Genomic DNA, 17,715 nt, shown 5'->3' with positions numbered 1-17,715 from the left:
GACGACGCAGCATATTGTACGATATTTTCTATAGGTTATGACACTGACGTGCCTTGACGTACATCGAACTACATAAATTTTCCGCGTTGATCTACCTAAAAATGACGGAGCGTGAGTGAGCAACGGGGCATGGCACTCAGTGTACCTGCGATTGCCCGCAGCTGGCAGACTTCGGGTTTAGCAACGAGTACAGCGCGGGCTCGCCGCTGGCGACGTGGTGCGGCAGCCCGCCGTACGCCGCGCCGGAGCTGTTCGAGGGCCGCCAGTACGACGGGCCCCGCGCCGACATCTGGGTGAGGACTTGTCTACTTTACCGTCTTGTGTCCAATCTAAGGGCCAATTATTTATTTGCCTTAAAACATGGTAATAAATGTGTCACAGTAAATTGTAATTAATACATGTTCTTGCTTCTATATAGCATGCAAATATTATATTTTATAAATTACGTTTTATCATTTTGTCACGTTAACAGACAAATGTCATTTTAATATCAAAATCATACATGCACAATAATAATTCAACTAGTTACAAAAAACCAAAAATCTCCAAAAATTTCCATCAGCCAGTTTAAATTTTTTTGTCATTTTTTTCGATTGGGAATGATTTTATACCTGCCGGAAGGGCATTAAATATTTTGACGCACATTGCATAACAGCTTTCCAAATATAGAGCTGTTTGAGGAAGTTTCGGTGTAATCCCACAGTTGGGCAAAATCCTCCCTCAATTTCCTCGTATTACTTGGTATCTCAACGTCAGCTCGTGGAATCTCTTTAAGACATCCGACCATCTCGTTCTGGGCCTTTCTCCTATCCTATCCGTGGGTTGGAGTCCGCGAGGTCAGTCTGTATGTCGCAACCTAACAATACCGATTATTGCCAAACAATAAAACACGACAACGCAAAACAGAAAAAGTAATTAAACATATACGTATAGAACAAAAAGAGAATAAACAAAATGGTGGGACGAATATGAAACTCAAAAAAGACAACGCGAGTTTGGATCTTTCATAACATGTAAGGATCCAGTGCTAGCTTACAACCTAACAAGAACTAATGTTTATGTATATTATGTGTGTGTGGTCTGATTTAAAACTACGCAACGGATTTCGATGCGGTTTTTTTTATAGATAGTTTGATTACTATATATAAACGTAACGTGATGCAGTCGCTGGGCGTGGTGCTGTACGTGCTGGTGTGCGGCGCGCTGCCGTTCGACGGCGGCACGCTGCACGAGCTGCGCAGCGTCGTGCTGGCCGGCAAGTTCCGCATCCCCTACTTCATGTCGCAAGGTGATGATATGTTACACTTGCGGGCCGTCTAAGTAGCTTATGTTACTTCTGAATGTTTCGTCTATCGCCGTGTCAAATTTCATAAAAATCGTTCCTGTCGTTTTCGAGTTTAATTATTGCAAATCACAAAATTCGCTTTGTAATATTGCTTTGTAATAGTGCAATTTAAATATAATTGTATTGTATCTCACTGATCTTTACGTATATCCATCTACCTACAGAACTGTGGCGCCCCTATCTCAGGGTTCGCTTATAAATTTGAAATCTTTGATTTTATAACCGAGCGCCTGCCTGACGTTGGTTCTTTGTGGATGTTATTGTTATCTATCAATTGTTAAGGCTAATGTGTCCTTTAATCGACTTGCACGACATTCACGGCAGGATATAAAGCACACAACATTATTATTGTCTATCTCTTTTTTACCACATTAATTTTTCAATACTATTACTTTTTAGAGACGGGCTATGCGGGTCCAGACGGGTGATCTGAGGGCTTGCGAGTTGTTTGCCATTTACATCTCACCGTCGAGTCGATTCGAAGTGAGACGCAGCGAACCGATCACATTGCACCATTGTGATGCAACGTCGACCACACCGCAACGCTGCGTCTCACTTCGACACGATGGTGAGACGTGAAATGCAAGCCCTCAGTTCTCCCATACTGTGACGGTCCCATAAAAACGATAACCTGCGGTGTTTGTTTGTTTGTTTGCTTGCTTATAAGAGAGAATTGCCCCAATTACTTATTGACAAAGCATATTATTCGATCAATGAATACCTTAATGACAAATTTGACTAAATAATTAATTAGTTTACTAATTGAATATTTGTATACACTTGACATAACAGATTGCCAATAGTCGGCTTCTGCATGATATTGCTTTATAATGTAATAAACGTAATGACACAAACCTGAATGAGAATGAGACGTGTGTGGAGAACAGAGTGCGAGCACCTGATCCGGCACATGCTGGTGGTGGAGCCGGAGCGGCGGCTGTCGCTGCGCGCCGTCGCGCGACATCGCTGGCTGCTGGCGCGCGCGCCGCTGCCGCATCCGCACTCGGGTGAACTATACTATACTATACTCTACTCTCTTGTATACACTGCTGATCATGTCATTGCAAACACTTTTTATGAATAAACAAATTATAATTTCAACGACGAATGTTAAAAAAAAAACTCATTAAATAAGTAATTCCAGGCATAGCCCGTAATGTTAGCAATACAAAAACTTAAATTCTATGTTAGTAATATGTCATTAAATGCATAAAACATTATTTTATTGCATGATTATTAATTATTGTTTGTATATATTTTTCAGAAACATTTGTCGTTGAAGTTATAATTTATTTATTCATAAAAAGTGTTTTTTATTTTTTAGAATTTTTTGTATTATCACAGACACTATTACTAAACATACAACTAAATATACATATATTAGAAACAACAATATATATTAAAAGAATAAAAGTATTTACAACATTTAATTAAATGACCACCACTATACGTCCTTGTGTTTTCGAGCGTTTGTATCTAAAAATAGTCCCATAGCTCGTAACAATATGTATTGATAATTATGTTTTTCCTGATATATTTTCGCATAACATTATTTTAGCGTAGCCTTTAAAATAATAAAGCACAAATTCACGACGTTTTTTCACAAAAAGTCTAACAATACACGTTTTTTAAGTGATACATGTGTGTATAACTATAGTTTATCTTCGCCGGCAAACCGGAGCAATGAAACTCGATAATACTTGCTACTTATTTGTATTCAAGGAATTATAAAGTTTTTAGGTAGGTACTTATGGGAAAATCGCGTATTAGTTAAAGCGCCAAATTTGAAAAAGAAAAAAGATGACGTGACGTTGACGGCTTTGACGTTGACATTTGGGTAAATAAAAAGTTAGCTAGTGACACTGACACAATACAGCCATAGGCCTGAAGAATAGTAATTCGCTTGAAACTCTCGACGGCATATTCCGACGCACGGTAAATCTCAGAAGAGTTTGTTTGCATTGTAAAAAACAATATTATTTATTATTTCTATTAAGTGTATAAATAAATACCATGGAATTAGTAGGTACTCCGTGTACCTACGAATGCCACGTGAAAAACTGCTAGTGGTCAAATTGGTCACTTGTCAGTTTGACTGAATGGCAACTACCATTTTTTCTCCCTATTTAAATCCCGCTGCTGGGAAAAGCTTACTCTTCCACTATTAAGATTGATTTGATGGCAACTACTCTAATGAGGACTGTGGACCGAAAGGTCCTAGGTTCGAATTCTACTCGTGCCTCATGAGTTTGTTTACCTATACGACTCGTGTATAGTTTTCATCGTCCGCCACTTGCTTCCGGTGAAGGGAAACATCGTGAGGAAACCTGCACACTTGTTGATTAACAACTTGTGTGTGAAACGGAGAAGGCAATGGCAAACCATTCCATGAATAGTGCCACGTAATGACCACGACCCTCAGCCATGAGGAATACGACTATAAAGAGACCCTAATAAGATGTCTTTTTTCTTTAACAATATTTTCAGATATATCCGAAGGCGCATGCGCGTGTCACTCTACTACAGGGAGCGAGGACACCGGTCACCGCGACACCGTGGTCGCGCAGATGCTGACGCTGCAGCTGTCGCACCGGGAAATAATGCAGGTGAAACTGACAGACAGATAGATACAACCTTATTTGTAGTTACTGTATCGTATGGCTAGGTTATGTGCCCTATCCTCGCTCGTAACTGTACATCACTACCACATTACTGACCCTCCACCGTTGTAACTAACCAGTAAAGTAAGTGCGCCGAATCAATGCTACGACTTAAATCACGGTAGTGGGGAAGAAGTGTAACGGATCCAGGGCTCTGACGATCAACGGCTGAGGATGAACTGGGATACCGCTCGGATGAGAGGAAGTGGGGGGAAATGTATATAGATACAGATATTATACCTAATTATTATCGCATAACTATGCCGCACTATTTGTTAATTCAAATATAAATATTATTTCATCTAATCTAAATCGTTTAAAAATTTAAAATGTCGTAATCAAGTTAAAACAATAAATTAAACTCTGCTACAAATGTGTTAGCGACTTTTTTATACGAAAATTGTATCATACTAATATATATATATATATATATATACAAGATTTTTAAAATTTAACAACTTTTTTCAACAAAAAAAAAGTTATTAAGCAGTTAAGAAAAGCAAATTTTTGAAAATATTTTTAACCGTTTAGCCCACCTGTAATATGATGATGTAGACGTTAAGTGTCAACTTATTGTTGCCAGTCGGTGCAAGAAGAGCGCTTCGACCACATCTCCGCGATCTACCATCTGCTCATGGACAAGCTGCGGCTGAGGACCAGCTCCACTCGCAGAGGTACACTCGTATACAATGATTCATCACCCATCCTGTTAGAAATTCCACATTTCCACATTTCCCATCATGTTAGAAAATATATTAAAAAACGTGTTGCACTCCGGGAGCGCCGGCTGAAGTGAAAACTTGAATATTAACGTTGTGCATTGTTGACGTGTTACGAATTTTCGGTCAGGGTCACGTGTCCTGACGCGAGATCAACATTTTTTATCACAAAAAATGCCGCTAAAGAAGTTTTCACATTAAAAGTTTATAATTATAATAGACTAGCTGCGCCCCGCGGCTTCGCTCTTATGGAAATTTCTGGGTAAAATGTACGCTATGTGTTATTCCAGGTTATGTTCTACCCGTGTACCAAATTTAACAAACATACACACATACATCCTCGCTAGGGATGTTGCGAATGTCACATGTTTTTCACATTCGCGAATGCGAGTGTTGGAAATGCGAATGTTCGAATGCGGACGCGAAGGTAGTTAAACATTTATCAATTATCTTTAATAATCAAACTTTAATAGTGCCAAATTATATTTAACTAGATGTTGCCCGGGGCTTCGCTCCCGTGGGAATTTTGAGATAAAATATCGCCTATAGCAATCTTGGATAATGTACCTTTCTAATTGTGAAAGAATTTTTGAAATCGGTTCGGTATTTTCGGAGATTACCCGCCTCAAACATGCAAACTCAAATGCTTACCTCTTTATGATATTAATATGGATGAAAAGTAATTTAACATTCGCATTCGTAAAACGTTTAGATGCGTATACGAATGTTGATGCGAATATAAATTTCAATATTTGTAACGTCCCTAAACCTCACAAAAGATTTCATAAAAAGTAAACATTGGATTTGTTAATTGACGTCCTTGGAGAAAAGGCTGCGGTGAAGTTTGTTGCGCCGCTTCTTCTTCACCTGCGCTTTGGAAGCCGGCAGTAGACTTAGTTTAAGTAATTTTTTGATCATCCTAAATTGAATAAAGAATATTGAATTTGAATTTATTTTAGTTTTAGAGATAAGTTTTCTAAGGTGACAAATAATTTGTTTGAGACAGCGCTGATTTTCCGACACCCCTGTCCCTGAGATTTTGTGCGGGAGTTAAACTAATTTATTTATTAAATCTAAGGTTCTTACAGTGATGTCCAGGAATGCACCGTTCCAAAAACTTTACTTTTAGTAATATTTAATCTACTTTAATTACACTTTTGTTTGCAGCCAAATGTCCGCGTAATATTTAACTTTATCCCCTTCAATGACATTTGGTTAATTGTCGGTTCTATCATTAATCTTCCAAAGACGTAAATGATAGAAATGCAATTACGTCGACTCGATAGATTCAAAGTTAAATTTATATATATTTTTGTTACAGATTCGTTAGATGCGACCACCGGACAACCATTAGATCTCACTAGTTGTAAGGTAAGCTATAATAATTAAATTTTTCACTAATTGTTATGAGTCAAATTTTTCTTATGTTTTCACAAATTGCAGTTGTGTGGGGCAAATATATAAATGAATGTTATCAAAAAAAAAAACAAATTTTGTGGTCTTTACAAGAGATTTTCTTTTCCTTCGTTAATTTTTAAAATAAAATATAATATAATCAATAATTTGTTTGCGAAACAGATGTACCGTTGTTTGGTATTAGGGCACTTTGGGTCTCTAACTGTAAGCATAGAAATGTAAGCCTCAGTAACATTATAGCATGATGATTTTTTAGCTTAACTTTGTTACACATAACTATTTGAAGCATAACCAACCTAACCTAAAAGTTAATTACGCCATATTTACCCGTGTGCCAAAAATCAATCAGTCTTACACCTATTATACCAAAATATATTATGCCGAAGAACAATGGGACAAAATAATTATGCGGATAAAGGGCCTGCGCGCGCGCTTGTGCCTAAGTCTTTATTTATTAAATCGATTACACAGTAATCAATTTAATTATCCTATTTTATAAATAAGTAAAGTACTGGTACAATGTTGATTTTATAAATGTTTAATTAAAAAATATATATTCTTTATTAAAAAAAATGGTTGCCTGTAAAGTCGGTTTTACGGGCGAAGATTTTACGTGACAACGTCTTTTTACGCGCGCGGCAAACCGATCATAGTTGAGTGGGAGAGAGACACAAGGCATTCGGCGGGCCTCTCTCTCTTTCGGTGACTCATCGTAACGTTACCGGGCGTTACACTTTTTCATAAGTGACTCCCAGCCGCAACCTAATTTAAGACGTTGTCACGTCAAAAAAATGTCGGACACGAATGAAACGCTACACGCCGCGTTGAAACGCTTGTGAAATGGACCCTCTGTTACATTCAGATGGAGGAGGAGCCTCAGCCGCCGGCGCTGGTGTCGCGGCCGCTACGCGACCTCGCGCACCGCGCCGACAGCCTCGAGAAGGTAATGTACCACATCCGGCTGCCCGCCTCTAGCTACGCCACTAGCGGCGACACTAGTAGCGTACCTAGGTATGCCAACCACCTGGGGTGAAAAAATAACTAGGGCCCCAACTAACTTATATATATGAATGGAGAATATTTTTGGAAAACGAAATAAATTTACGTAGATTTAGGGGTCTTTAATGACATGCATATCAAATTTCATTAAAATAGGTCCAGCGGTTTAGCCGTGAAAGCGGAACAGACAGACTTTCGCATTTTTATTTGAATTCTTTTGTAAAATAAAAAAAATATAAATATATCAGGACAAATCACACAGATTGAGCTAGCCCCAAAGTAAGTTCGAGACTTGTGTTATGGGATACTAACTCAACGATACCATATTTTATAACAAATACATATATAGTTAAACATCCAAGACCCGGGCTAATCAGAAAAAGATAATTTTTCACCATGACCCGACCGGGACTCGAACCCGGGACGCCACCAAGGTCGCAAAATATTTTAATAAAAAATCTGAGGCGTAATTATCCAGCTGAGCTATAGGCGAGAGTTTATCCCCACTATATCTCAAGTCGATAGTCACGCTTACTTACATTTTTTTTACAAAGTATATTTATTTACAATGGTAGTGATGTCTTATATAAAATAAAGCTCTTTATTTGTACTTTTCTTCATAGTCGTATTCCTCATGGCTGAGGGTCGTGGTCATTACATGGAATGGAACACACACAACAACTTTTTAGCACTATTAATGGAGTGGTTTACCTTCTACGTTTCACACACAAATAAATAAGAATCAACCAGTGTGCAGGTTTCCTCACGATGTTTTCCTTCACCGGTAGCAAGTGGTGGTCGATGAAAACTACTATACACGAGTCAGATTGGTATACCAACTCATGTGGCATGAGTAGGATTCGAACCTGGGACCTTTCGATTCACAGGCGTAAAAATCCGTTTCCCGTGGGAATTTCAGGAAATTCCTTCTTAGTGCTCCCCTACACTGTCCTAGGAAGCTGCACACCCAATTTCAGCTTTCTACGCTCAGTAGTTTCGGCTGTGCGTTGTCTGTCTGTCTGTCTGTCAGTCAGTCAGTGACGCAAGAGAGTAATGAGTGGTGTAATGTTCAGTTCGGCGAGGGCATGTCGGTGTCGGAGCTGGCGCCCGCGACTGCGCCCGCGCCGGCCGCGCGGCGCCACACTGTGGGTCCGGGCGACTGCCGCCGCGCGCAGGTCTGACATACCCTACTCTCATTGGTTACTAGCGGGCCTTATCCTGACTGCTTTTATTGATAACTGGCGTACCCTACGTCCTCTGTATTTCGAACTGTATGTATGTAAAATTTCAAAATAATAATTATATAATTAATAAAATTATGCCTAATTTGTGAAAAGATTGGTTGAGTAGATTAAGCGTGAAGATGTAACAAACAAATTTATTTTCACATTTATATATATATATATATGAATTTGAAAAACCTAATAATTGTACACGCAATCTAAAACCTTTCTCAGGAGTCACAGATCTATTGGCGAAAATCGCATGAAAATTTGTTGTATGTACTTTTTTGGTTTATAGCGAATAGAAGATACAATATACTCATTGCGCCCCGGCGCTTCGCTCAGGTGGGAATTTCGGGATAAAAAGTACTCTACGACTACGTGTTATTCCAGATTATATTTCTAATGTGTACCAAATTTCATATCAACCGTCCGGTAGATGAGTGTAACAAACATACATATACATCCTTAACTTTCGCATTTATAATATTGGCATGATTGTAATATAATATCAGAAAGTTGTTTTTATATTTTATACGACACAAGATAATATTCAAATATGCTTATATATTAGGACAAATCACACATATTGAGCTAACCCCAAAGTAAGTTCGAGACTTGTGTTATGGGATACTAACTCAACGATATTATATCCTATAACATATACATACATATATGAACATTCAAGATCCGGGACAATCGGAACAAGATCATTTTCCATGTTGAGCTGACCGGGGATCGAACCCGGGACCTCCAGTTAAGCAGTCCGGCGTGATGACCACGGAGGTCGTCAAAATGTGACAGCGATCTTTCTTATCCAGAATAACATTATTAAAGTGTCGTTTAAAACATAAAGACTCGTCACTCTCGATGTGAGCGAGAGAGTGAGAGAGAGAGAGACAGCAGTGTAGAGCGCGCGGTGTCCGCAGGGCGGGGAGCTGGGCGTGTGCGCGTCCGCAGATCTGCGCGCCGCGCCGCTCGGTGTGGCCGCCGCCTTTGCTGTGAGTACATCACTGTTTCTCTGCCTTTGTGTTTGTTTTATTGTGCTACTAGTTTATGCCCCTTCACACGGGCACAGATTTATTTCCGCGATATGTACAGGCTGGCCAAATAACAGGTGTACACTTTAGTTTTGTGATTTTATTCCATGAAATATAGAATATATCAAGTATTCCTTGTTGAATATAGTATTGAGGGCCGGCAGTTAACATGGAAAACAATGTCAGACAAGTGTCCACCTCCGGCAGCATCGCAGATGCGAACACTTTTCATCGCGTTTTTCATCACATTTTCACACATTTTCTGTGTTATCTCAGTGACTGTGTCTCGAATATTTTGTTTTAATTGCTGAAGGTTCATTGGCCTGTCAGCATAGACACGTCCCTTTAGATAGCCCCACAGAAAAAAATCAGGAGCCGTTTAAATCAGGTGATCTTGGGGGCCAATCAATGTCACCGTTTTTCGAAATTAATCGACCGGGAAATATTCTTTTTAATGTTTCGTAAAACGTGTTAATAATTAAAACACGTTGTTCCGTCCTAAAACTTATATCTATACAAAGTAATCTTCATGCAACAACTGTCATATTTACCGCCAAAACAAAATGGCGACAAAAAAAAGTTTACCTCCAAGTCGGCCATCCTGTATATAAATAAGTTAAATCCTTCTCCATATTTCAAACTACATGTATGCGAAATTTCAAGACGATTTGTTGAGTATATAGAGCGTGAAGAGGTAAACCAACTTTCTGCTTCTACGATATTAGTAGTATGAAGTTATTTGAAACAAACTTTCGTTACGATAGAAGTTCTGTTATTTATATATAAAACGCCTGATAAGCCCTAATGTTTGTTTATATTTTTATATTTTTAACAGATTAATCACTAGAACATACTATGTCTATCGCCTTAATGCGATCTTTTTCTTTGTTTAACTATCTCTTTTTATCATGAATAGCTGTGAGATATAAGTACTTACTTAAGTTCTGCGTGTGATTAATTTTAACTTTCGCATAACAGTAATAAACGGAATTTTAATATATAATTTTACAAACAAATTGATATACTGTTATTGTATTCGTATTAGTTATTATTTTATAGATGAGACCTGGCGACACGTTACACAGATCTTCGCAAACCTAGGACAGTCAACAGGACATCAACCTACCCAAAGTCATTGCAAACTCGTCGCTATTACCACGACATAGAGGTTTATGCGGGGTAACTTGATGTGCTGTTGACTGTACAGGCGCCAGTTCTCCAAAATTACTTGCATCCACCTTTCTTAGCATGCATTTAACTGTTTGTAACACTATGTCATTGTGGAGGAAAACAAAAATGATTATTTAATGTAGAAGATGGAATAGACCAAAGGGACACGTGGAAGGAGAGGCGAGGCTTTTGCCCAGCAGTGGGACATGTTATAGCTATTAAAAAGAAATTAAGTAACTATGAAATTTCGGGCGAATAACTAAAGAAGTTGTGATCGGCAGCAGCAGCCTGCGCAGGCGCAGACGCAGCTGGTGTCGCTGCTGCCCAACACGGACCTGGCGGGCAAGCTGCCGGCCGTGCAGCACCAGCCGCCGCGCTACTTCAGCGTCAAGGACCAGCATCTGCTGAAGCCGCCGCACGCCATGCAGACTCAGGGTGAGACGCTAGTGTTGCACTACTTTCTGTTTCCTTTTCGCTTACTAGGAAACCGGAACCTGGGCTTCGACGCTCAACGGCTGGATGGCAAGGATCCGGAGACACGCTCTGATGATACAGAGATGATTTAGCCAGTCACAAGTTAATATATAAATTATATTAACGGGACTTAGCACGAAGCTTTTTATTAAGTCCCGTTAATATAATTAACTAGCTGTTTACCCGCGGCTTCGCCCGCTTAAATGCCCTCGGGAACAGTTTTTTCTTCGTAGTATTGGATTGGGATAGTTGAATTAAAATATCCGTAGCTCATTTAGAATACACACAGCGCCATCTAGTGTTTTTATATTTAGCGCCACCTACAGAACGTGTAGAATACAAGTTTTTCGCAAATCCCACGCGAACAATAGCTTTTGCGAAATTTGAGTAGATAACGCGTGAACAAACTTACTTGGGATATAGTTATGAGTTCAAAGCACGAGTTTAAAAAACACTAGAAGCGATGCTTCTTCTGATTGAGATGTTAATTAGGAATCTAACTTCATAATTGCTATTCTACTTGTCTTAATTAATTTCTGAATCATTTAGGATTTGACTGAATTTAGCTGAATGTAATATGCGTGAGCCAGCGTGAGTTATTAGTCCTGTAGAAGGCAACATTGAGATGAACCTTCCGAATTTTTATTTTGTGGCGACATCTACCACGCCACACGCACACGACGCAGATGATCCATAACAATACGGACAGGTGGCGCTGGGGTCGACTCACGCTAAGCGTACGACAAGACTCGAACTGAGCCGTGCGTTGTGAAAGATGATATATCCATTACATATATTAATTGAAGTCCTTGGAGAAAAGGCTGCGGTGAAGTTTGTTGCGCCGCTTCTTCTTCACCTGCGCTTTGGAAGCCGGCAGTAGACTTAGTTTTAAATATTTTTTTGTATTTGTTTCTTGTAGTTGAATAAAACATTTTGAATTAGAATTTAGAATTTGTCCGCAGCGTCGTCATTCGGCCGCCGCGCGTCGGACGGCGGCGCCAGCGCGCGCCGCGACCGCTCCTGCTGCAGATCTGCGCCCGCGCATCATGTGAGATACTGCTATTGCTCCTCCTATCTCCATTTCCATCTCTCGTCCTCCCTCTCCCTCTACCTCCTTCTGTCTCTCTCTCTATTCCACAATCTCTATCATCCTCCATCTCATTTCTATAGAGATTTATTAGACCTTATATTAGATAAAAGGAGTGAGAAAGATTTCTTCCTCCCTTTGTCTTCCCCTCTCTGTAACATATCTATTTTTCTTTCTTGTTATTAAACAGAGATCCAATCTATCATTTCGCTCACTAGAGACGTTTTGGCGCGGTGCTACCGATTGCTTGAAATTATATTTATAATTAAATTATATTATTTGAAAGTATACTAATGCATCGTGATACCAAATCTAAATATACGAGAAGAAACAAGACAGAATGCAAATAAACAGACAGACAGACAAAAATTTAAAAATACATATTATTTTGACTTCTATTAGTCTTATAAAGACGCCTCATAAAATATATATACTAATAGAAGTCAAACTAATATGTATTTTTAAATTTTTGTATTGATATATATATATATATATATATATATATATATATATATACGATGCCAACCCCAGTATCGTCTTCTATCTACGCTTCTGGTGGTCCTGGGTTCGATTCCCAGCGCGGGAAATTTTTTTTACTTATGTTATCACAGATGTTAGTCTGTGGTTCTGGGTGAGCAATGTCCGTTTACGCCTTTGTGTCTATCGGATCACATACAAGCGTGGTGCTGAGTGTGGGCCGTTGGGTGTTGTTGTATATTAATTTATTTTATTTATAATCAGGTGTCAGACAGCGGAACACCTCAACGCGTGGACTGCGAACAAAATGAAGAACAAAATACTGATTATAATACCAATTTATGCAGGTATATAAATATGCTCTCTCCCAAATGTTGGCCTTTACAATGTTAGTGGGAATATATACTATTAGCTGCGCCCCGGGGCTTCGCTCCCGTGGGAATTTCGGGATAAAAGTACCCTATGTGTTATTCCAGGTTATATTCCACCCGTGTACCAAATTTCATAACAATCGGTCCAGTAGATAGATTTTGCGTGAAAGAGTAACAAACATAAAATATTTATTTTAATAAAATATATTTATATTAGGACAAATTAATCACACAGATTGAGCTAGCCCCTAAGTAAGTTGAGATACTATCTCAACGATACTATATTTTATAACAAATTACACATATAAATAAATAAAATCAGAAAAAGAGAATTTTCCATCATGACCCGACCGTGGATCTAAAATCCGTTTCCCGTGGGTATTTCAGGAAATCCCTTAATGCTCCCCTACACTGTCCTAGGAAGCTACACACCCAATTTCAAACGCCCAGTAATTTCGGCTGTGCGTTGTCTGTCAGTCAGTCACTCAGTAACGCAAGAGTTTTATATATATATATAGATTAGTAAGTAATAATTCACTATAAGTGTGTAATTCGTACAAAATGTGACGTGTGACGTCAGATACATGATGACGCGCGGCAGCAGCAAGCGACACACCATGGCGACGCCCGAGGACGCGGCCAACGTGGCCACCTCCTGCAGCACCTCCAACATGGTAAACACATATATATATAAATATATAGTTTTTTCCTCGTAGATTCTTTTTATATTGCTCACGAGTCACTCGCACTTGAAAAAGTATTTCTTTTTCAATGTGACTGATTCATCTCCGTATGTTCCCGTTTGCGTTTGGGGTTGTGACGCCGAGAATTCTGGGGTTAGCGTTAAAAGGAACCTAAAATTTTATACGTATGGCCGTGATTTTACAACCGGTCGGCTGGCTGACGTTAACCCTCCTTGGGAATGCTATTGTTACCTGTCAACTGCGCAAGCTTTGTGTCCCTTAGTCGCCTCGTACGAAATCCACGGGAGAATATGGAGTGACCACTCCATATTCTCTTTATTATTCTATTCTAAGGCGGAACTACACTCTTTGTTTTTGAGTGTGACAATTGCTAAAACCTGGTGTCAGATTTTATTCAAGTCGCCTAAAGGCATCTGACATGACTATTACGACTATCTACCGCGTGTCGTGGCAAGCAGTCGGTATACATATTGAATCAAATCAAAATCGTTCATTTCCATAACAAAAATTGTAAATTTCATGTTTTATTTCCTACATCTTTAAGAGATTTCAGACAGACAGACAGACTTTCGCATTTATAATATGAATATGGATAGTATGGATAATGTGAACCCCGTGTTGCCCGTCAGTCGAGTACATCGCCGTCGTCCACCGCCAGCCTGCGCGTGCGCCGCACGGGGCTGCTCACCGTCACGGAGCGCCCGCCAGGTCAGTGACACTTCACTGGACGGACTAATGTTCTGTAAACGTGTACTTGTGAGCGAATTCTCAGTCTACCCCTCTCTTACCAATAAAAAAGTTAAAACATATCCTATGCTAAAGTTTTTAAACATTAGGTGTAAAAATTGTCAGTAATAAATAAATTGAACATTTACAATAAAATAATAGATCAATCGACAGATTTCCAAACACACACGAGAGCTCCATCCGAAATAATAAAGTACAAAATTGACCATTCATTTGAAGTTTGGTCTATGTACTATATGTTAATTTTCCTACTATAAAAGTAACTAACTTGTTACCAATTTTTTTCATTACTTTGAAATATATTATTTTTGAAAATCCCAAAATATAAAGTAACCTAACTATATTCGCTCATATTTAAACTTCTACGTTCAGTCACTGTGACAGTCATCAAAAATATAATATTAGTTTTGTGCACAAATCGATGTTGTTGTTTTTTTGCTATTGTTTTTTAAATATTGCTTGAGTTTGATTTATTTTATATGCTGTAAGAAAACAAATGTTGATAAAATATGTAATAGATACAATTTTTTATTATTTTAAAAAGACAATTATAACCAAAAAGTTTTAAGGGACAGAACGGAAATTGATTTTGTTAACATATAAATATAGTTATCTACCAAGCCCTGTCTACCCCGCAAAGGATATAGACCCAATTCTTACAGCATATAAAATCGACAGTAAATATTTTGGCATCATTTAACAGTAGACGCATGCCATTTTCGCTTTCGATTTCTTTTTTTTTTTTAATTTATTTTTTTCCCGATTAGTAATAAGTCCAGAGCTAGTAATGGAGGTCGAGGCGCGAATGAAGAGAAACTACCTCCCGCCGTCGATACAGGGGCAGTACGGCCCGCCTAGTCCCGGTTCGTCCCAAAACGTCCCACAAAGTCCCACACAAGGCTCCATCACCGCTGGCACTCCAAATTATAACCAAAACCAGAAAAATATGAAGCCAGTTTTGGAAACGATACCTCAAGGAAGCATAATGGGGGGGACAAAAGGGTCTATCACTTCTGGCACCCCTGTGACCACGCAAACACCCGCTTTGGGACAATTCTCGTCAAACCAAGGGGCACAAGGGTCGATAACGTCCGGAACTCCTGTGGGACAGAACCAAAGTTTCGGACAAGGCCAAAACCAAAATATCTCACTCACACAAGGATCCATATTGTCCGGAACACCTGTGTCTGGATTCGGGACACAGAGCCAATTTGTGACAGACAATTCATTTCAAAATCAAGGTCCTGTAATTCCCGGCGCGCCCATGAGTCAGAGTTTCGGGAATCAGGGGTCGATCGTGACCGGTACAGCGATGAATGTTTTTGTAAGTCAAAATCAGTTTGGACAAAACTTTGGCGCGAATTTGGGACAAAATCAAGGATCAATCGTGAGCGGCACTCCGTGCGGATTCGGGACGCAAAACCAATTCGTGCAACAAAACCAAGGGTCTATAATGTCTGGGACACCAATGAACACAAGTAATTTCGGCACACAAAATCAACAAATGACCGCGAACACAAATTTCGGCACACAGAATCAAAACTTCGGTGCACAAACTTCAGGGATTCAAAATCAAGGTTCGATCATGAGCGGCACACCCATGAGTTTTGGGACTCAAAACCAAAGTTTAAACCCATCTGGGACGCAGAATCAAGGCTCCATAATTAGTGGAACACCTATGAATACTGACACCAGTTTTGGTACTCAAAACCAAACGCAAGCTGGCTCCATCATAAGTGGTACGCCGATTGGGACGAACACAAATTTTGGGACAAACCAACAAAACCAAGGCTCAATCATGACTGGGACCCCCATGAATTCAAACAACTTCGGGACACAGCCACATAGTAACCAAACGTTTGGGATAAACAATCAAGTTTCGAGTCAGAGTTACGATAGCAGTTTTGGGACGAATTATGGAAGTAGTTTTGGAAGCAACTATGGTTCCGCGACCGGGTCTCCGGTCCCGGGCGGGTCCGGGACCGGCTACAACCAGAACCAGTACAATACGAGGCAAAGAAAGTATTCAGGTCCGCAGCGCGTCAAGCTACAAATGCTGGCGACTGTACAGGAAATGGGTAATTTTTTTCGTTTTATTCTTTTCGGTTTCGGGTATTTTTAAGTTCGGTATCTGGTTTCAAGGTAAAGGTTTAGAGGGAGTCTCGGAACTTCGCGCCAATATTTGGATGTTCTAATGCACACATAGTCTAACTAGAACTAATGAATATAATTTATTAACTTGGTAGGTTTATAGTTGGTTTAAAAAAAGGTTTTTTATTTCAGTTTTTATTGAAAATAATGATGTGGCTTTGTAAAAAAATAAAATTTGAAACATCTTTCGAATTTATAATTATTAATATCACGTTAAAACGAAGTAATTAATTTAAGTAAGAGTTTTTTTATGTGAACAGGTAACTAGTGTTTTATAGAGGTATACTAATAATTCATATTTGTTACGAGTAATGAAATTGAGTTTTGAAGTATATATATTTTAATTAAAAGACTTAGAGAGGGATGCCAAAGTTGATTGCTTTCTTTTAATACACAATCAAACGAATACATATATTACAGTTTTATAAAATGTTCGTATGCCATATACCAATACAAATGCTATGTAAGAATTGAAAGTCATTAATCTAACTTTTAATTTTCATCAAACTAAATTCGTAAGTATGGTGACGGTTTTAGACAATTCAAAACTTTTATTAATTTTATATCCTTGTTATTGCACATCAATTTCAATATGTAATGGGCCAACTAATTTTGAAGTGTCTACAGATTTAACAGGAGGTACTTCACTTATTTCTTTTTAACAAACTTATGTTTTTTTTAATTAAAACTTAGTTTTTTTTTTATTAAAAGCTTTTTATCATACAATCACAGTAAGTACACGTAATCTAGTTTGTGTGTTGCATCGTGTAGTTGTGTGTTTTGTAGTTTTTTTATATATTAGTTAGAATGGGTGTTGGTTTTTGTGCATTAATTTTTATTTCGTAAGGGTTTAATTTGAATACAAACTTATCGTAATAAATACACCAGCTTTTGATGAGTAGTTTTCTATATCTGTCATGTATTTAGATTGATTATTGATTAAATTTATAGTTCCAAGCAGGGTCTGCTCCCGATGAGGAACTCGTCAACGGTTTACAGCACGGGCATGGTTTCTGTTTGTAACGCGTTGAATGCAACAGGATCTCTTTGACGACAATAAAGGCTTGTGTCCAGAACGTCATTTTTTCGTAATTTTGTTCAAATTGTTTGGTAAAAATATTTTCTCCTTTGA

At 38.7% G+C, this 17,715-nt stretch overlaps 1 protein-coding gene across 5 annotated transcripts in view; it reads left to right on the top strand.

Moving 5' to 3' along the window:
- Positions 1–17,715, top strand: part of Sik3 (Salt-inducible kinase 3) — a 39,626-nt gene that overhangs the window by 12,758 nt on the left and 9,153 nt on the right. For 2 of the 5 annotated variants that reach the window (XM_053765764.1, XM_053765767.1), the window contains exons 5-19: positions 162–293; positions 1,165–1,288; positions 2,233–2,352; positions 3,833–3,951; positions 4,589–4,679; positions 6,046–6,095; positions 7,003–7,083; positions 8,213–8,314; positions 9,292–9,363; positions 10,854–11,007; positions 12,009–12,094; positions 12,875–12,957; positions 13,562–13,655; positions 14,315–14,393; positions 15,200–16,510. In XM_053765764.1, coding sequence (XP_053621739.1) covers positions 162–293; positions 1,165–1,288; positions 2,233–2,352; positions 3,833–3,951; positions 4,589–4,679; positions 6,046–6,095; positions 7,003–7,083; positions 8,213–8,314; positions 9,292–9,363; positions 10,854–11,007; positions 12,009–12,094; positions 12,875–12,957; positions 13,562–13,655; positions 14,315–14,393; positions 15,200–16,510 — 2,698 coding nt within the window. The remainder of the gene's footprint in view (positions 1–161; positions 294–1,164; positions 1,289–2,232; positions 2,353–3,832; positions 3,952–4,588; positions 4,680–6,045; positions 6,096–7,002; positions 7,084–8,212; positions 8,315–9,291; positions 9,364–10,853; positions 11,008–12,008; positions 12,095–12,874; positions 12,958–13,561; positions 13,656–14,314; positions 14,394–15,199; positions 16,511–17,715) is intronic. The other 3 variants (XM_053765766.2, XM_053765765.2, XM_053765768.1) reach the window with 3 other exon arrangements.

Source organism: Plodia interpunctella, chromosome 28 (genome assembly GCF_027563975.2).
Source record: "Plodia interpunctella isolate USDA-ARS_2022_Savannah chromosome 28, ilPloInte3.2, whole genome shotgun sequence".
NCBI lineage: Eukaryota > Metazoa > Arthropoda > Insecta > Lepidoptera > Pyralidae > Plodia > Plodia interpunctella.
This window is presented reverse-complemented; position numbering and strand designations above follow the sequence as displayed.